This window comes from Tachypleus tridentatus, chromosome 4 (assembly GCF_004210375.1).
Source record: "Tachypleus tridentatus isolate NWPU-2018 chromosome 4, ASM421037v1, whole genome shotgun sequence".
In the NCBI taxonomy this organism is placed as follows: Eukaryota; Metazoa; Arthropoda; class Merostomata; order Xiphosura; family Limulidae; genus Tachypleus; species Tachypleus tridentatus.
In genome coordinates this window covers 40,226,240-40,248,096 of record NC_134828.1, presented here as the reverse complement: position 1 = coordinate 40,248,096, position 21,857 = coordinate 40,226,240, and the positions used below count along the sequence as shown (strand labels likewise).

General features: G+C 33.4%; 2 protein-coding genes across 2 annotated transcripts in view; one reads left to right on the top strand and one right to left on the bottom strand.

The window, feature by feature from the left end:
- Positions 1–1,147: 1,147 nt before the first annotated feature.
- The window catches only part of LOC143248905 (1-phosphatidylinositol 4,5-bisphosphate phosphodiesterase-like), an 86,675-nt gene continuing 65,965 nt past the window's right edge, over positions 1,148–21,857 (top strand). Inside the window, exons 1-4 of the mRNA XM_076497851.1 lie at positions 1,148–1,341; positions 8,813–8,899; positions 13,023–13,082; positions 19,752–19,889. Of these exons, the coding sequence (XP_076353966.1) occupies positions 1,258–1,341; positions 8,813–8,899; positions 13,023–13,082; positions 19,752–19,889 (369 nt within the window). The 5' untranslated portion in view covers positions 1,148–1,257. The remainder of the gene's footprint in view (positions 1,342–8,812; positions 8,900–13,022; positions 13,083–19,751; positions 19,890–21,857) is intronic.
- On the bottom strand, positions 4,319–5,748 carry LOC143249982 (protein FAM200C-like). The gene is made up of 3 exons (XM_076500617.1): positions 5,382–5,748; positions 4,982–5,116; positions 4,319–4,495 (listed from the first exon to the last, which is right to left on the bottom strand). The coding sequence occupies exons 1-3, from the start codon at positions 5,742–5,744 to the stop codon at positions 4,319–4,321; spliced, it is 675 nt and encodes a 224-aa protein (XP_076356732.1). The 5' UTR covers positions 5,745–5,748.

Genomic DNA, 21,857 nt, shown 5'->3' with positions numbered 1-21,857 from the left:
TTCAATTCTTCAATAAATTGATAATCATAGTACTGTATTCAAAATTAGTTTTGTTATAACACATACCTTTACATGTATGACGGACTCAGCTGTGACCCTCTTGTTCAAAGAAGTGTTTTTTCACTTTCGTTTTGTCCGTGTTTCTCAAAATCCATATTTGTATATTTTGTAATGCTACACAATCAGAAGAATATTCTTAAAAAAAAACAAGCTGTTTTGACATGAACGTTGACAATTATAAATTTGTAAAATTGTTTAAGTTTGCTTACTGAAAGTCCGTACGCTTGAAGAATTGTTTATTTTTTGTTATTTGAATTTTCGCGCAAAGCTACACAAGGGCTATCTGCGCTAGCCGTCCCTAATTTAGCAGTGTGAGACTAGAGGGAAAGCAGCTAGTCATCACCAACCACCGCCAATTCTTGAGCTACTCTTTTACCAACGAATAGTAGGATTGACCGTCACATTATAACGCCCCCACGGCTGAAAGGGCTAGCATGTTTAGCGTGATGGGGATGCCAATCCGCGACTCTTAGATTATGAGTCGCACACCTTAACACGCTTGGCCATGCTGGGCCGTATTCGTTGGTAAAAAAGTAGCCCAAGAGTTGGCAGTGAGTGGTGATGACTATCTGCCTTTCCTCTAGTCTTACACTTCTAAATTAGGTACGGGTTGCGCAGACACCTCTAGTGTAACTTTGCGCGAAATTCAAAACAAACCAAAATTTAACAGTAGTAGTAAAAGTAAATAAAATTAGCATATTAAACGTTCATTATTAGATATTCATATGTCCAGAGTAAGTCTTTTCTATTTTGCTGAATGTGTCTAGTAACAAGTGAGAAAACAAGCACTCACGATACTTTCTTTAATCGTTACTTAATGCTATTGTTTAACGCAAATATTACTCATTATAATCACGATTCGTCAGCAGTGGTGTTCACACTACACAAATTGAGATTTATAATATTTATTAAGCTTACTGTATTATTATAAATACCAAAAAAATAAAATCAACATTCAGCAAATTTCTTGACCAATAAGAAAGAAGATTGCCATTTGTGAGGTTTCTATACATTCCTTTGTTCTTCGGCTCGTCACTTGTATGGTTGCTTCTTAAGTCCGTTATTAACTCTGATACAAGATAAGAAGACGGGCTAAATAAGCATATGTCAACAAGCAACTGTTCACCTGCTGAGGTTCTTTCCGCTTTCTAATCTATTAAAGTATTTTTTCGGATAGTATCGCAATTCTGGTACACCATGACCAAAGCCTATGACTTTAATTGGCACAGGGAAGTTCCAGAACCGTTATTGAAGGGCTGTGTTTTCGACCAATGGGAAGAGGTAAATCATCATATTCACATAGATCCAGCTACATAATTTCTCTAGCTCAACTAAACTTTTCTTTGTGTATAAGAGTAAAAACTGCATATTAATACCTTATACAGTAGAACCAAAGTACTGGTCATAATTCTTGATAAGGCATGTTATCCTTTGTTTTATAGAATATTATTTATTTTATCGGTTTTTCATATACCCCGACTATTTTCAAACTTAGAACTAATCAAAATTATCTTAAGGTAGAAAAACAAAAGAGCAAATGATTGTAATACTTTAGAATTTAGTAAAAAAAATTACTTTGATAACCATGATTGAAATTGTTTGAATTATTTATCTAGAAATGTTATTATCGTGAAAATGTTATGTTTCGATATTCTATTAAAACACCGAATGAGTTATTATTGAGTAAATATATATTTTGATAAAGTTAAGTTAATATTATTATATCGTGTTTGCTCCTGTAGCATTTGTGCAATCACGTTTTCGATAAACTAATGGGATTAAAAATAAAAATATGTATTTTCATTTAACAAACCCACATCGAGCTATCTGCTAAGTCTACCAAGGGGATTCGAACGCTTCAGTTTAGTATTGTAAATCGGTAGACATACCACTGTACTAGCGGAGTGCTAAATAATAACGCCCCAAGAAAAAATCAAATTATTGTATTTATAAATTCTTACGAAACTGCTCCTCACACTTTTAGGAAATTTCCTATATAACTCCTAATTATTTTAGTTACATTTTCTACAGTGGACGAGCCTCTCATTTGTTATTTAAACTTAAAGTAATAAATCAGACTAGTAAACAAACAAAAAGAATCTACAACTCAGGAATTGTGTAGGTATATTCGAATTTTGTGCTTTGTTTGTTTTTCAATTTCACACAAAGCTACTCGAGGGCTATCTGCACTAGCCGTCCCTAATTTAGCAGTGTAAGACTAGAGGGAAGGCAGATAGTTATCAAAACCCACTGCGGGCTCTTCGGCTACTCTTTTACCAACGAATAGTGGGATTTACCGTACATCATATAACACCTCCATGGCTGAAAGAGCGAGCATGTTTGGTGTGACAGTATTAAAACCAAGGACTCTCAGATTACGAGTCGATTGTCTTAACCACCTGGCCATGCCGGGCTATATTTATAGACAGGAAATCAATTTTCAAATTATAGCGATACAAAACTAAACATTTTTGTTTGTTTTGTTTTCTGTATTTCGCGCAAAGCTACTCGAGGGCTATCTGCGCTAGCCATCCCTAATTTATTAGTGTGAGACTAGAGTGAAGGCAGCTAGTCATCACTACTCACCGCCAACTCTTGGGCGACTCTTTCACCAACGAATAGTAGGATTCACCGTCACATAATAACGTCCCCACGGCTGAAAGGGTGAGCATGTTTGGTGCGACGGGGGTTTGAGCCCTCGACCCTCAGGTTACAAGTCGAACGCCTTAACCCACCTGGCAATGCCGGGTCTTTAAACATGATAACTCATGCTTTTCAAACCTTTTTTGTTCCTCTTTGTATTGTAAGTGCAAAAAAGGGGAAGTAACTTTGTTATCTCTTAACTTTTCGTTTATATAAAAAACACTTTGTTAAAAAAGTTGGTAATGATTATATCTAAAGTTATAAGAATAAAATACTGTTAGAATCAAACATTTCACGTACTCTAGTGAAATATCAATATATTATCGTATTATAATTTCTACCTAAATGAACATGCTAAAAGTATTAAATAAGTTAAAACTGGGCCTGGCATGGCCAGGTGGTTAAGGTGTTCGACTCGTAATCCAAGAATCGCGGGTTCGAATCCCCATTATATCAAACATGTTCGCCTTTCCAGCCATGGGAGCACTATAATGTGACGATGAATTCCACTACTCGTAGGTAAAAAGAGTAGCCCAAGAGTTGGCGGTGAGTGGTGATGACTAGCTGCTCTCCCTCTAGTCTTACACTGCTAAATTAGGGACGGCTAGCGCAGATAGCCCTTGTGTAGCTTTGCGCGAAAATTCAAAAAACAAAAAATAAACAATTCTTCAAGCGTACGGACTTTCAGTAAGCAAACTTAAACAATTTTACAAATTTATAATTGTCAACGTTCATGTCAAAACAGTTTTTTTTTTAAGAATATCCTTCTGATTGTGTAGCATTACAAAATATATAAATATGGATTTTGAGAAACACGGAAACATCCTCGCCCCATTTTAGCCATGGGGACGTTATAACGTCAAGATCAATCCCACTATTCGTTGGTAAAAGAGTAACTCAAGAATTGGCAGTGGGTAGTGATGACTAGCTGCCTTTCCTCTAGTCTTTCATTATTAAATTAGTGATGGTTAGTGCATATAGCCCTTGTGTAACTTTGAGTGAAATTAAAAAAAAAACTATCAATAATGTTTTTTAAATAGAAGTAAGTAAGAAGTTTTCCGACATACCTAATATTTTAACCGCATAAGACAGTGGTTCTCAAACTTTTTCAGCTTGTTACCCAATTTAACATGCCACATTAAGCATGTTACCCCTTTCACAAAATGTTTTCAACATTGATATATATGGCTAAATTAAACTAGAGATATATTGCACTTTATTTATTACACTTTATTTATTTACAATTTATTTATATAATTTATTTACACTGAATTACACTTTTAATTATTGTATTTGATCATTGTGCATTTCTAATGAATATTGCCAAAGATGTCAAGAACATCAGTGGGATGGATGGAGTTGCATACTTGAAGCTAGTTTAGGAATTCTTGGCTTTGTGGTTGAAAGTGCCAGCCTGGCATCGTTTGCAACATTCAAGCGAGTCCTCTTTTTTGTTTTCATCCCCAGCACGGTTGAGAACCCCTTCTCGCACAGATACGTTGTTGAGAATGATACCAACAACTTCAAGGCTCTCTTGGACAGAGTTGGCGAGTCAGCTAGTTGTGAAATCCAAAAGGAATCTGCATTTTGAATTTGGAATTTGACTTTCAAGGCTTCATTTGCTCCACTCCTCCTTTGCAGGGAAATTATCATCATGAATGGCCTCATCAGGTACAGAAAAGGGATGAATGATCCACTGAAGACTGGCTGTTTTTAGGTCACTCTCTGGAAAGTAGTGCTGCATGCTTGTTTCAAGCCCCTTCAAATGGTCGCTCATCTCTTTTTTGATGGTCTGTAAAAGTGATCCAGTATCACAACTATTCTCCTCAACAAACTGGTCTAGGGTGGGGAAACTGAGCGATCACTCCTTTCTCCAAGCGTCGAATCCAGAATCTCAGTTTTCCCAGAAATGCAGTAACAGTGTGATGGGCATCAATGACAGTCGTGTTTTGGCCCTGGAGTTGCAGATTATCACTGTTCAGCTCCGCAAATATGTCAGCCAAGTAACAAAGTCGAGTAAGCCACTCCTTATCAGTGAACTTGGTAGCAAAAAAAGATTCTTCTTGTTTCAGAAATTCCTGAAGAGCCGTTCGGAGCTCAATGACTCGACGTACAACCTTGCCTCGTGACAACCAGCGAACATCGGTGTGGTAGAGCAGAACTTGATACTGCTCTCCCATTTCTTTGTACAGCTCCCTAAATATGCGCGAATTCACATCCCTGGACTTGATGAAATTGACGATTTTCAACACATCTTCAAACACTAATTTCAGATTACCAGATAGGCCTTTTGATCCAAGGGTGAATGATGAATGATGCAATGCTCTACAGAAATTTCTGGATTCACAGCTTGTATGAGGCCCCGTAATCCACGATTACGACCCATCATCGACGGTGCTCCATCGACGGAGACCTGGATTAAAAAAGAAAAACTATTATAGATTGCGTCAGTTAGTCATTCTTACTTATCTTTTGCGTTATAATTATATGGTTTTAATTTAATTTAATTTGGTACTTTAGTATTTCAGTACGACAGGCACGATACTTTTTTGTGAATTATGTATAAAATATTAGCTACACTACAGCTACTTGTACAATAAATAAAACTATATGACTATATGCCATGTAATTCATTGCATTTATACTAATCTAGACTTTATATAAACATCTCTCCCTACCTGTTGAACGCTGTTCCAATCCAATCCATTCGTGGTAAAGAAACTGTTGATGATATTGAAGATATCTTCTCCCTTCGCGGTTGTCAGCAGATCTTCGCATAATAGGAACTCTTCTTTGATCTTGTCCTGGTGGATGTAACGAACGAACCCAAGGAGAACAGCACAACTGGCTACGTCACACGATTCATCAAAGTGCAAGGATAATTTGCTATATGAGCTTTCCTTGATCTCTGTTGTAACTTGGGACAGAATATCTGATGCCATGTCATCGACTCGTCGGCGGATTGTGTTGTTTGATAGAGATATGACACTCGCTTGATCCTCCCCACATACCTTGCTTACCATCTCGTATGCACAAGGCATAATCAGATTCTTTGCAATGGTGTGGCATTTTTGTTGTTCGGCAACTTTATATGCAACAAATTAAGATGCTTCGACCGCAGCTTGAAGCTTTTGGGCTTGAATTCCAGATGAACCGAACTGGATATTCTTCAGTGCTACAGCCCGGCGCTGAAAATAAGCCTGATCCTCATTTTGAAGATTTGGATGGCACTTCTGGAGGTGAGCTGAGAGTTTTGATGGCTTGAGGCTTTCATTTGTCAACATTTTGTGACATACTACACATTGTGGCCGATCCTCTCCACCAGAAGGTAAATTCACAAAGCCATAGCGAAGAAAGGCGTCAGAGTAGGTGCGCGTTTTAGACATTTATTGTTTAATCTGCAGAAAAAGAAAAAGAAAAACTGCATTAAAAAGTGTGAACAATGTGAACTTATTATTTATTTTTTCATGGCATTCTAGATAGCATTAAAAGAGCTTATTCAGCATAGGAATGATGTAATAGTAGGTAAATACTAACTATACTGCACAGGGCAGTACACATACATACCAGGTTTTGTCTACCTCGGCTGATGCTCACATAGAAACTGACAGTGTGAAATAGAGGCAACCTCAGGCAGTGAGTGACGCGTACTGGACACGTCGATGAGTCATCAGGGTTACTGAGTGACTTATGTTCTGAAGCATACTTGTCAAAATACTTTTAGGTTACCACACACTTAGATACATATTTTTTCTTTTCTACTACTGTATATTAGTTTTTGATGTTTATTGTTATTTGGTTTAACTTTATTACATACTTAAAATGGGTTTAATTTACAACCTTACATACTAAGACTAAGTTAACATTAATCCTAATACCAGCTACCTCAATGTTTTCTTGATTTTCAGAATTTTAACTTTTTTTCTGTCACCCCTCCATTATCCCCGATAAATTGTTAAATTACCCCCAGTTTGGGAACCACTGGCATAAGAGGAGAGGGGAAATTAGAGAGCTCCTGGTTAATTTTCTCATAAATTAACAAATGTATGACAGTATCTACTCTAAAATAGTACATAACAGTTCATTTCTAAAGACTTACAGAGTTAACGTATCTTAAAATTATTTTTAAAACGTTCGGGTTATTTTTATAATATTACACCATTTACAATCCTGCTGGTCACAAGTTCCACGTATTGCATTCTTTCCATGTATGAGAACAAAAAGAAAACCGGTATTCTAGCGCAGCGATGACTTATATTAGTATTTAAAAGACTTTTATTTAGAAACAGTCTTTTAACCTAATGATGACCTAAGCAAGTAAAAATGTTATTACTTGATTGCGTTTTTAAATACTCATATCAGCCATCTCTGCTATAAATTTACTCCAAGTAGTTTTTTCGACACCATGAACGATTAATATTCTATGAATTGCTTGTAAGATGGAACTTTTATTATTTTGGAATAATGTGAACGGTAAACGAAAATCTAATTAATATTTCTGCAAAAACTATTTCAGTGTATATATTTAGTTGGAATCCGTAAGTGCAATTAGATTTATTGAGTTCAATAGCTTCTAATGTGCATGTGGGTTAGACTGCCAAGTAAGAGACCCCTATGATTAAGGTATAGCTGTTCGTAATTTTAACCTAGTGGTCAGAGAAAAGGCAAACAACTAACATCACCCACTCTCACAAAGTTGGCTTTTTGAACTGTGCAGTTTTGTTTATATTTTTGTGTTTTTATAGAATAAGAGAATTACTGTTTTATACACTTGCCCGAAGCTACCAAACAGCTGTCTCTGCTAACTATGTCTAATTTTTAATTGTTACATCAGAGGGAAGACACCTAGTCAACAGAAAACACATTTAGTTTTCGAATTATTTCAAGTCGACTAGTGGGATTTAACTAACCCTTTTATAATGCGCCTACAGTCCCAGATTCACATGTGAGTACTCTAACCATCTAGCCTTGTTTGGTTCTGGCGAAAGAATAAATTTTTCGTGTAAGTTATCACTGAACAATTTGGTCAAATGTTCATATAGTTTGAGAGGTTATTTTTCTGAGAAACAAAAAATAGCAAAGATTTATAATTAAACACTAAATTTTAGCATGAAAAGTAAGCATGAAAAGATTCTTTAGTGGCTTATAACGCTAAAACTCTAGGTTGGACCTCCGTAGCGAACACAACCCAACTGACACATGACGTTTCTACAAAATTGTTGAATAGTTGTACATTGATAAAAGTGACAACGTCATATATTATATAATGAATGTCGTTATGGATTTTGTTGTTGTTTTGTTGTTGTTTTGAATTAAGCACAAAGCTACACAATGGGCTATCTGTGCTCTGCCCACCACGGGTATCGAAACCCGGATTTTAGCGTGCAAGTCCGCAGACATACCGCTGAGCCACTGGGGGGCATTATGGATTTTACTAATGCACAATGGCCCGGCATGGCCAAGCGCGTAAGGCGTGCGACTCGTAATCCGAGGGTCGCGGATTCGCGCCCGCGTCGTCGCGCTAAACATGCTCGCCCTCCCAGCCGTGGGGGCGTTATAATGTTACGGTCAATCCCACTATTCGTTGGTAAAAGAGTAGCCCAAGAGTTGGCGGGGGGTGGTGATGACTAGCTGCCTTCCCTCTAGTCTTACACTGCTAAATTAGGGACGGCTAGCATAGATAGCCCTCGAGGAGCTTTGTGCAAAATTCCCAAAAAAAAACAACAAAAAAAACTAATGCACAAGTATTTAACAATGTTGTAGAAACGTCATTTGTCAGCTGGGAAGTAGTTTCCGGATTATATCTTATGCAAATAGAATTATATTAGTCATTGAGAAAAACAAAAACATAAAACGTTTTCAAATCTGAAACGTAGATAGAAATTGAAAATTTTATTAAAGCTGCGCTAATCATCTGAACACTAATTATGATGCATATTTATTGTGTACTGTGTAGGTTTCACATACGATTCCTAAAATATATTTGATCTAACCTGTCTAACTATAATAGCTATGCAGCTTCAGGTTTATACAACGATAATCGTTCTCCCTCTGCTGCCATGCGTGTTAATTATGAAACTATCAGTCATTATTTGTTTACTTTCTCTAGGAGAAAGAACAGATTGAGTATGAACCGAAAGCGCTCTTCAAAGTGGACGAATGTGGATTTTTTATTTACTGGAAAAGTGAAGGACATGTAAGTACTTGGCAAAGTTTGCATCATCTTTCACAAACAAAGAAAAACTAAACTGTTTTAGAAACCTTTTTATGAAACTGAAAATGTCACTACACAGACGTCTACTCATTATACTGTACAGTCACAAATATTTCGTTCGTTTTAGTTTTCTGATGATGTATGAAAGAAATAATCTTAAATCCAAAGAAAGAAGACAATGTAGGTTATATTTTTCTCGCTGCTAAGATTTTTTAAGTGCTACATGAAACTTTCATTTTAAACCATAAAAAAGTTTTAAATGCAAATTATGACATTTAGTCAGTATATACCCTTCTATACTGGAATTTTATTTATTAATTTAGGACTCAGGGGTCTCTAAACTTTTTTGGACAACGGCCGGGAGATAGATCTTTTTAGGCTTCGTGGGCCGGAGAGGTCGTATAAAACTAAGTAAGGATGCATATATGATCAGAAAACAACATCGCGAATTTATTTTTCATAAGAGCACGTATTGAAAATAGTTAAGATGCACAGTCGTCTTTTTTTAGCATTAGTGAGAATCATGAAATTAGTATTTTTCCGATAAAATTACACTCAAATGAGATTTAAAATTAGTGCTTCCTATCATCAAAAGTAATTGTAAATGCTCATCAGACAAGGCTGATCTATAACTAGATTTCTCGTACTTCATCTTTGAAAATGTCTTTACACAGAAAAGGTAGTGCTAAAAATTGAAATAAATCCACGAGCAAAGTTTTTAAATGAACATGTTGATCACCTAGAAAGCATTTATAGAATTTTATCAGTTTCCCTTCTTTGTATTTGTCCTTCAACATGTTGTCGGATTGCAGATTAACCACTTCCAATTAAGCTTCAGGTGAGTGTTCATCAATAATACAATCAATTGGGTTGTGGAAGATTCTTATTTTTGTTGCACTTGCATCAAGATAAGAAAAACGCTTCTTGAGCTGTAGTTTCAGGTCAGAAAGGATATCTTGTACAAATCTGCTTGAAGTTTTCACAACATGAAAAGTCTGTGAAGCAACTTCTCATCAACTGGGACTCAAAAAAGAATTAGTTTTTATCGAAATGCTTTAACCTCGATGTACATATCGCAGATAAACGCGATTTTGCCTTGTAATCTAAAGTTTAGTTCATTCAGTTACATGGTCAAGTCAACAGAAAAAGCTAATTTCCAAAGTCATTTGCTGTTTGTGAGTAACGGTTGAGGGCGGTACTTTTCATTTAAGAAAATTTCTATCTCAGTTCTGAGCTAAAAAAAATCGCGACATAACATTCCCACAGCTAAGCCATCAAACTAAAGTGTGGTAGGGCAAATCTGGATATGTTGCTTCTATTTCCATCAAATATTCACGAAACTGACGATGGTTGAGTCCATGAAAGCAAATGAAGTTCACTGTTGAAACTACAGGTTCTATGACACATGACAGATCCAGATTTCACACTCACATTTTCAACAGCTGTGTAAAGTTGCTCAATTAAACCTTTTCCTGCAACACATATATTTTACCACAGTCTGTTATAACGCACCTCAGCCGTTTCCATTCCAGGCTGTATTGAGTTAGTGATTGTCAACATCTTTCAAATGTCCTCACCTGTGGTTGTTCTGTGCAGCTAGCAGCTGTACCACTCAGAAACATATTCTTGTTGCAGCTTCATTCTCGGCTTTCTTCCTCTTAAATACAAACTGTTGAAAGGATAAGTTATGTTTCAAGGTTTCGAGTTTGTGTGAACACAGCTTTCCCATGAACTGAAAATAGTTTGAGTACTTGGTTTTGTAATGTCTACGAATATTGCATTTATTTAGCATTGTGATAATCTCGTTGCATATTAAGCACAACACTTTGTCACGTGATTCAATAACAAAGTAGTCCACTGTTCTTTAAAAACATGACATACAGAGTCAACTTTTCTCCTCTTCCCTTACCCTGACATAATAACTTAGAAAAGCTATTAACTCGAACATAAAGTAAACAGCAACATTTACTGACACACATTGAAGTATAAGGGGCAGGCGTGGGAAAAAACACTGCTTCAGAGGACTAGGGGGCCCCGTATGGCCAAGCGTATTAAGGCATGCGACTCGTAATCTGAGGGTCGCGGGTTCGCATCCCCGTCGCACCAAACATGCTCGCCCTTTCAGCCATGGGGGCGTTATAACGTGACGGTCAATCCCACTCTTCGTTGGGAAAAGAGTAGCCCAAGAGTTGGCGGTGGGTGGTGATGACAAGCTGCCTTTCCTCTAGTCTTATACTACTACATTAGGGACGGCTAACACAGATAGCCCTGGAGTAGCTTTATGCGAAATTCAAAGAAACAAACAAACAATCAGAGGATTAGGATCGTTAAATGAGATTACGCAATACTAAGTAATATGACGTTTTCCAGCAAATAAAAAGTGTATCGCACTTAGATTGGCAAGCTCAATTACGTTTTTTTGTAATATTAAAAAATTATATTAATATTTTAATAAACTGTTGGCTGGCCAGATGAGGCTCGCGGGTAGTTGTTTGAAGATCCTCTGATTTAGGTTGTCGCTTGCTCGAACTGAAGTCGAGTGAGTAGTTTTGTTAAGATTTTTTGGAAATAAACGTAAAATGCCTGTAGAGAAAAGTAGCAAAAAAAGAGTAAAATAACAGTAAGGAATTAGTTATTGTTTTTAAAGTTCCAGGGATTATAACATTTATGGTCAAATAGATATTTTATAAAACCACAGTAATTCTAATATATCGTAAACATGCTCGTTGTGGATAATTTTTAATAAAAAAAATAGAACCATTTTAATCAATTTTAAGCTAAGATATGACTTGTTGCAGGTTTTGTTCTGCATGGTCATCCAGATGGATCCAATGTTATCGAGTACAGGGGAAATTCTAAATCTTCAGAATTCTAAGTCCCTAGTTAAACAGATTTTTTTTTATCTGAGTCTATAAATGTGTGTTGAAATATGTGTATTTCTGTGTAAATTTAATCATGATCAAGGCTAAGAAAACATGACATTATATATATATATATATATATATATATATATAATATACCATTTTTCTCAGGATCCACATGCCGTCTATGGCTGATGCCCTGTGTTTCTACAAAACATTATGTTTTATCCAAAAGCATTACTTCATTACTAGTGCATTTAACATAATAGCAAGATTTCATATTATATATACATGTGAGGTTTTCCCAGGGGTCTGTGACATGCTTAGCTCAGCTCGTGAACGGTGCATTTGTAATATAAAATTAACACATTTTGTTCCAAGGTGTCTTTCAATATTACTCTGTCTCATTTCCTGTAAGCACATTTGTAAAGTACACAAGGATAACAGAGAACCATCTGATACACAATTGCATCTCCTGAAAGAGTCGGTCACATATGAACAGGGCTGGCATGGAAATCTTAGCAGTTAACAAGTTGAGGCCCCATATTTCTTCTACTTACTGCTGTAATGTTACACAAAACAACCAGAAACATAGTTTTATTTTATTTTGCTATAAATTAGCATATTCCTTTGCTTAAGCAGCATTATTAAGGTTAAACTGTAGCTAAGAACAAAGTATTCTTGGACTTTAGGACCTTCAAAACTTACAACATGTTAAATTAGATATATTCATTTTTGGGTTAAATTTTGTTTCCAAAATGTATAAGTAGTTTGCTCTTATCAGAAATTATAATTGATATGCAGTATTGAGCTCTGTAAGTTTAAATGGCTGTATAAACATTTTAGTCCCCCCCAAAAAAGATACATCGTAAGAAATATTTCATATAGCTCAGTCAGCCTTTTGTAGTTTATCCATTTCTATACTTCTAACTGATTCTTTTTTTACAGCTTCATAATTTAGCAATTTTTAATAATTTTAATATTACTTTGATGAAATGTACTGATCTAGCTTTACCTAGACTTAAAATATTAGAAAAGTGAAAAACACATACAGGTTGAAGATGCTTAAGAAATAAGCCCTAATCCTAATAATCTGGTTTCTCCAGTAAATTTTGAAAGGCAGTGCATAACTGGGATATATAAAAGTACTTAAAATATGGAACTAGTGTTATGTTTGGCTTTTAATACAGTTTTAAATTTCTGAGAATCATTCTAATACATATTTTTTCTCTCTCTTAACTTAGGATGGCCAAGTTCTTGAATTATCTCAGGTTAATGACATTCGAGCTGGAGGTGTACCAAAGGTTTGATTTTCTTTTTTATTACTGTATTATGACAATGTAAGGCCTGAAAAGTGAGTTTTAAGGGCTTCACATGATTTTTATAGATTGACAGATTTGCAGAAAAATTAAGATAAATTAGTTTCTCTCTTTCCACCAGTTGAAGTGATTTGTCTGGTGTTGAGCCATTGTCATTTCTATTCCAGCTTATGAACAAATTGCTGTTGGTAACAGTGGGTTCCAGTGACTTACAAGAGTTTAAGACCTCGGGAAAAGATGATTTCTCAAAAAATAAAGATTGTATTTAAAGGACCAATTGTGCTATGTTGCTCTTAATGTTATGTCCTTTTGTAATATAAGTAGTTTCATTTAAAATTTTTTAAATTGCAATTTTCCTAATTGTAGAGGATTTTTCCTTTTTTTTTTTTTTGCTTTTCTCTGCTTCTTAACAATATCTAATCATGCAAGCAGCCTCAACAAAAGAGAGTTGTAGTGTAGCTTTTCTGCCATGTCAAAAGCTTTGTGACATAATCGAATGTAAGTTCAGGTGTTAAGCTCAAACAACAAAATATATGTTGTATTAATATGTAATAAAAGCATAAGAGGAAACCTATCACAGTATATTAATTCTCAATTCTTAAAGGTGTTTTCATAATTTATCAACAACTGTATGACATTTAATTGCACAATTGTTCTTAAATGTGGTTTTAAAATTTCTTTCTTTTTTTTCAGAGTCCAAAAAAAGTCTGTTCAGGTTGTTATAACACAATCACAATTTTAAAAGCAGCCTAATCTTTTTATATCATAACATATGATCCATCAGTTTTCTTCCTGGGCCTAGCATGGCCATGTGGTTAAGGCACTAGACTCATAATCTGAGGGTTGCGAGTTTGAATCCTCATCACACTAACTGCTTGCCCTCTCAGTTGGGGGGGGGTGTTGTAATGTGGTGGTCAGTCCCACTATTCATTAGTAAAAGAGTAGCCCAAAAGTTAGCAGTGGGTGGGTGATGACTAGCTGCCTTCCCTCTAGTCTTACACTGCTAAATTAGGGATGGCTAGAGCAGATAGTTCTTGAGTAGCTTTGTGTGAAATTCAAAACAAACCAAACCAATTATCTTCCTGCAATCCGATTCTTAATAAAAAAGTAAATACTTAAATTCAACATTTATTTTTTAGGAGATTATCTATTCACTTTTTAAGTTTTTTTAAAGTGCTGGTCTCCATTACTACCAAAGTAAAATCAATTCATAAATCATTAATTTGGTTAGAAAAATGAAATTGTCTTTACTGGAGTTTAGTCTCCTTTTTACAAGTGTTAAATTTTAAGTTTTCACATCTTACTATCTTCAAAACATAGCACAAAGAAATCAATGGCCTTCATCTTATGTTTTCCCCTATTTAATCATGTAATGTTCAGTAGTGTCACACCTTATCAGGTGAAGACCAACTGATTGGATTTTTAGATTGTGTGGTGGCTGAATGGAAGTTTGCTATTCATGGAGTCCAATGAAATTGAACTTCTGTTATTAGTGGAGTGGTTTAGAGTGACAGTGCTAAGGATTTTTGCATTTTATTATTTATGCAAATGATACTTTAATAAGTTTAAGTTTATTTAGGACATCAAACTGCTGGCTATTTCTAGCTGTATGGAGAATGGATGTTTGAGTAAATGTGCAACAAATTGTTTACCTTATTTAACATAACAGCTGAATGTTCTGCTGATTATTCTACGTGTGATGTCGGAAGAGATAGCTCACCAGTTCTTAAAGCTGTTGTGATGATTTACCACTAAAATGTTGCATTTTAACTTGGGGAATGCAGAAAGAATATAGCATTTCACTAACTTCAATACATGTTATCCATCAAGGCAACTCAGTATGGCAGGCTGAAACTGCTGACTTTATAGCAACTGTCATTCATTAATAAAAGGGGAAATAAATAATAAAAAGTAAGGATGATATAGGGATGCCAATGTCAAAAGGTACATAAACAACGTAGGGTTGAATACACAAAACTATACAAAAATCACTACATAAGTAGCCACTGAGTAAATGTTACAGGCTTATGGGGAGGAATTAGTGATTATAAGAATTTATAGCATTATTTAATTTAAATGCTTTTATTCAAATCTTAATTCATGCAAATGAAAGGAGTTCAACATTTAGTTGTAGTTAAAAGTCCTTCTTGGAAATATTTGGCTACTGATGTAGGGATTTTTATGTAGTTTTGTTATTCATCCCAACATTGTTTTTGTACTTTTTTACATTGGCATCCGTATATATCATTTTTATTTTTTTCAACATTTATTTTTATTATTTGTTTTTATAAAGAGTAACACTACTTTTATATTACTGGAGTTACTGTGGCAAATACCTCAGCACTACTGTATGTCAGTTAATTTGTCTTGATATGAAAATAAAATTTTAATTTTAATGGGGATGTGACCTGGCATCCTGCATAAACTCTAAATTATGTAACAGTGGGAAAGGTATATAAAATGTAAATATAATTGACAAAATATAGAGGAATACCCCTTCTACAGTTCGTTAAATACAGGCTGGGATGCCCATATCCTGGACAGAAGTTATGTGAATTCATGAGTAATAGGTTATCTTAGGCCATGAAAAGTTGTTTCCTTTATATATAATTTTGAAAAAACACCCATAAAAACAGCAAAACACAAAATGTCAAACCATAAATTTGAATATATCTTCTTATGGACCCAACAAACCTTCATGCAAAATTTGGTCAAGATCCATCAGATCCAAAGTAGTGGTTTAAAAAAATGCAAAATCACTCATAAAATCTGCAAAATGCAAAATTGAAAATTTGTGTGTATTTCTCCATGGACCTAATGAACCTCTATACCAATTTTGATGAAGATCCATTCACACCCTGTGAAGTATTTGTATGGACATAAAACATATAGTACTATTATATTTATGTAGATGGTGCCAGTGCATTAGATCTGTGTGTTACGTATTCATGATGTCTTATCTGCACCTTTAGAATGAAGAAAAATAAAGTTCTCTGTGACAGGAAATGGAAGCTAAATGTTAAAATCATGACCCCTGTTGTAAATCTACATGCACACAGGATAAAAATTTTGTGAAATATGGGTTAAACATCACATATTAAATATGTTTTTTTGTGTCATTTAAGTAAAAGTTCTATTATAGTATGGTTTGTGAAATGGCCTTTAGTTATTGTATATGCAAAGTAATGCATTTTGACTATCATTATTAGGATCACACCTAATTTAAATGGAAGTCAATTCAGTAACATGGTTTAATGGTTTTGTAATAATGGTGGTTATTGAGGCAATAATATGACACTAGTAGTAATTTACTAGAATTTAAGGTATATTTATAAAAAGACTTATTGATTACAAATTCAAATTTTCTCTCTATAAATCACTAATTAGGCATCACTTGGAATAAAAACTGTTTACAGTTTTGATTTCTTTACCTATGAAAAATATTGATTTATTGAAAAAGATCCAGTGGAGGTTTACTTGAATGATTCCTTAAGTGAAACAGTAATCTTATAGGGATAGGTTAAAATTATTAACATATTTTATTGAGAAGAGAAGGGTCAGATAAGATCTTACTGAAGCATAGAATATTATGTAGACAGTTAAGAGGATAAAGATTTTGATTTTTTTTTTGCTTTATTTTAAGTGTATAAAACAACAGAACAAAAATCTCAGACAGGTTGGGCTCTAGTGGAAATAACTTTATTTTTCTAACATGGTGATTGGCTTATAAAATGAGTTGTCATCAATGCTAGTGGAGGGTAACACTGTATAGAAGTATAAGATGGGAACAAAGGGTAATTTTAAATTTTTTTACTTTTCTGAAAATTTGGTGTAAGAGGATAGCCTTGAATGACTAAGTGGTCTCATTGTCTCTGTTATCACTGTAGTAACTGCCCTCCTATGAACCCTTAACTCAGTATCTTTTCTTAGATATGGAGATGCTAAAACTGTGCACAATATTGCAAGTAAAGCTTGCTTAATTAGTAATTTTTATACACATATAACTGCCTCCCCACTTGTAATCAATATGTCAATAATATACCTTAAAATTCCTGTTCTTATTACAAGTAGCAACAGAGCTCTGCTTCAATGGCTTCAGTGACTTGTTGATATCCACCAAGTATGCTAAGGTCCTTTTCTTCATGATTCTAATGTGTATTAAATGTGTAATCTAAATTATAAAAACCAAAATGCATGTCTTGTACTTACTGTAATTAGTCATTTTCTAATATATTTGTTCAACTACCAATTGATCCAAGTCATTCTGCAGTACCTCAACATTATCAATACAGCTAGAAATACCCAAGAGTTTAATGTTTTTCATACACTTACTGGCATACTAATCATATTTTTGTAAATATAGTTAAATAAAAGAAGGAAAACTTAATATCCAGGCACAAACTCCAAGGCACTGCATTAGTAAATATGGTACATTTTCAGTAGACTCTAAAAATCACAACCCTTTGTTTTTTCTCATCCAGTGATCCTACAATCCAACTAATCAATAATTTCCCAAACCCACTGATGAGATTTTGTTTAGCTAATTTTCTGTATGATAGTTAATCAAAAGCTTTATGAAAGTTTAGGTACACTAAATTTACAACCTTTCTATCATTCAAATAATGTGTAACATCCTCGAAGATAGTAAGGAAAGAATTAGGATTGATATTTTTTTTATGATACTATATTTCACTAGATGATTTTAGAAAGCTTCTTTCAGAATAATTTAGAATTTCTATCACTACACAAATAAGACTCTAATTTGTAGAGCAATTCATATCATCCACTTCAAAAATAGAAGTCACCTTAGCAACTCTACAATTTTTACTCACCTGGCCACTGTCTGTTAACCTAACAAAGGTGAAAGAGAGAGGTCCATGTGTCTTATATTTGATCTTATTTAAAGTCCTGTGTGGTTATGATGTCATATCTGTTTTTAATCTCTCAGTCTGTTTTTCTTATGTTTGCCACCAAGGGATTAATATATACCTTTTTCAGGTATTTTACAATACTTTCCAAAGAATGCTAAAGGTCAGAAATGTTGCCAGCATTGTCCTTTTAAAAAACATTTAAAAGTCAACTTGTAGTCTTCAACAAAAATATTGTCATCAACATCCTTTAAGGACCAATCCCCCTTTTAATGTTTTGTTTGTCTTTAACATATTTATACAAATCTTATTGTTAGTGTTATAATTTCTCATAAGCACTTTTCAATTTCTTAATCTTTTTAGTTATTCTGTAGTTTTGTAAGTTTTTTATCCTTTCTGTCTATTTAAACCTCTTCAACATATAAAATCCTTGATTTTCTCTTTTACATCTTTAGTAAGCCAGTTAATTGAATTAGGTTTAATCGTCTATATTTTCATTTTTCCTCATTTTATAAATATGATTACTCTGAATTAAAAGCAATTTGTTTGAAATAAATTCTCATCAACTTTTAACTCGTTATTCTGATGATAAATCTTTTCTTATGGCCTTAAAATTGTCTTTCCCAAAATTAAGAAGTCTTCATTGTATGGGAAAATGTCAAACCTAGTTATGCATTATAATTCTCCAAATTTTCTTTCACTTCAGCTCTTTCAACCATATCCTCTTTATTGGTTGCAGGAAGTCTAAAATAGCATCCTTTCAGGTTTACTCTCTGAATACTTAGTATGGAAAACCATTTTAGCTATACTGACAAAATATAAATACACAGGACATACCTTATCTCATAGGGCATTGGTATGCATTAGCTTTTAACAGTATTTGATTAATTGAGATACGTTTTAAAGATACCTCATCTCATAATTAATCAAAATTTTAGTTAACTCATTCATACATAAATTTATTACCTAATATCCAAACTCTTTACTGGTCTACATATTCTTCACTAAACTTAGTACTTTAGAAGTTCCCACATGAAGAAGTTTATAAGTGCACTTGAATTGTCTTACACAAAAATTGAAAATAATAATTTAAAAAAATCAGAGACTACAGTCAGAAGAAGAGGTGACCAAACTTCCAACACATTATAAATACTATGTTACAAAATGAGAAATTAGTTTTTAAAGTTATTACAAAATATAGCTTGTAACATTCTATGAAAGTTTTATGCTTAATATAAAAGGTTTATCTGTATGTATAAAATATATTAACATATATATTCAAAAACACACAAAAGGTAGTAATAATGTTTTAATAATAATATATATACATGTGTGTGTGTGGCAAAAATTAGAAATATTTCAATTTGTTATATAATTATGAATAATGTTTTGTTATTAAAACTTTCATAAAATATCTAATTTAATTTTGAAGTTTAAGTAAATAAAACAGTAAGTTGGCTTAAAATACAATAGAAAATTTGAAACCTTTTTTTTCATAACTAAATAATAATTTATTTTGAGCTATTTAAGATGTTTCATTCAAAAAGCTTTAGTTTTGCTTCCTTTTCCTAAATAGTAAATGTGTTATTTTAATCTGAAGTAAATAAGCATGTAGTTAAATATTATTAAAGATAATATTAAGAAAAATCTTTCATATTTATTATTTTCCTTTTTACTTAATGAATTTATTCTGTTACAGATAAATATTTACTATGATTGTTATTGTTATTTTAAATAATTAAAAAACTGTTGTTATCAAAATTCTTTATCATTTTGTACATTACAGGATCAAAGACTATATTCTGAGTTGCAAAGTGGAAGGAAAGAGAACTTGGAAAACATATCACTTACAATATGTAGTGGCATTGATATGGTAAATATCAATTACACACATGTTGTGTGTCCAGATGCAGAAACTGCTCAGGTAATCAGTAACACACCACATTGCCTTTGGTCAAAGCAAGCTTTCTACTTATATTACAATTAATAATTAACTCAGAATGTAATATAGCTAATGGAATATATGAGTCTAACCATTTTGCTTTGTCTTAAAACTAGAAGTTACAGCTTTAAGTACCCATAAGTGAAAGCAAAGGAGAATATGTTATGTCAACCCACTACATCTGCCATATGCATTGCCAACAAGGCTTTTCACCCAGTGCCAGGGCTGACCAAGCACATTGGGATACAACAGACATCTGGGTGCTATATATTTCAGAGCGGGCTGATTTAATTAATGTAACTGATAACCTAAAAGCAGTCATCACATAGATTACTGACCTATAAACTAATCAAAATTATGATTGATTGACTAATGTCATTAAAATAGTCAACTAATTAAAATTAGTGTTTTTGATTAAACCACCAATTAATGAATTTGAATATTAATTAAGTCAGTTGCCACCAAAATAATAAACTAATGAAAATTAGTATTTTTCAGTTATTCTAAACATCATGTAATAGAAACGTTACCATTATGTGTGTTATTAAGCACAAAGCTAAATAATGTCCAGGTGGAATGCTTAAGGATTTGAATGTTTCAAGTTTGAATTCCTCTGCTATGAAATTTACTCATCCCAACTTTCTTATTGCAAAGTACTAAGGTTATGTGAGATTTTAACTAATTTTGAACTGTTGAATAGAAGGAAGGCAACTGACTGTTAGCATCCACTGACAGCTCTCTGGCTGCTGAAGTGCTAAACAAAGTGTAGTTTTACTGTTGTTGTTTTTTTGGTTTGTTTTACACAATGTTATATCTCTAATATATAACTGCATAACCATTATTTAATATTTTATAAGCAGGAACAAACCTGAGGGAATGGTGCAAGGGATCCAAACCTCTCACACATTTTTGTTTTAGAAATTAATATCTGTAGTTTTTACTGTTATATAAGCAGACACAGACCTAATGGAGGAGTCCATGGGGCAAATGCACACATATATTTGTTTTTCAGAAATTAATAATTGTATTAATGTTGTAAAAGCACTTTTTTTTCTTTCAAATCAATAATTATATTATTTAATGCTGTATAAAGAGGCAGAGATGTAGGGCAGTCTACACCTTCATTTGCTTTTCAGAAATTAAAAACAAAATGGCCATATAGTATCAAAACGAAAAATTAGGTCTCAGCATTTTTACTTCTAGTCTGTTAATTAGTGTAAAAATGTTTTCAGTTTTTCTGAAGTCAATACTGTTATAGTTTACAGCAATTCAGTTATAGCCCTGACTAGTAGCTGATTATGTCTAAACAAATGAAACAATATGAAGGTAGTAAAATGTTGCTGTGGTGAATTTCATGTTTTGGCTTTTTCAAGACACCAATAATATATGTGTGCACATAAGATTTAGACTTTTAAAGATTCTTTTTTGTCAAAGTTAGTATTGTTTAGGACACCAGCAGTTCTTGTAACATATGCATGTTATAAAATTGGTTTTCTTTGCTTGGAATTTATAATACTTGTGAAAAAGATGTTTTTTATCATTGATGTTCAAAATAAGCAAAAATATAAGTATTATAACATATAAATTCTGACATAAAAACAAAAATTGAAAAACAAGCATCTTGTTTATGAATGTAAATTTATGAATTTAGGTGTATACTTTATATTTTTTCTCTGGATATGCTTATAATAGTTTAATTCAAATTACAAAATCTGAAATGTTTGTTTTCAAATATTATATTTTCATATCAATCAATTATTAAAAGTAAAGATATAACTTTCAAGCTCTAACTGAGCTACTCATAATGATTTTATTATTCAAGTTACAAGAAGGTTGCAGTAATAAGTTAAAAAATAAACAGTGAAAGTGATGTAAGTTTACCAATAATGCTAGAACAGGTCTAGTCCAGTTCCTCCCCTTTATAATATCCTAGATCACCCCAGGTTTTTG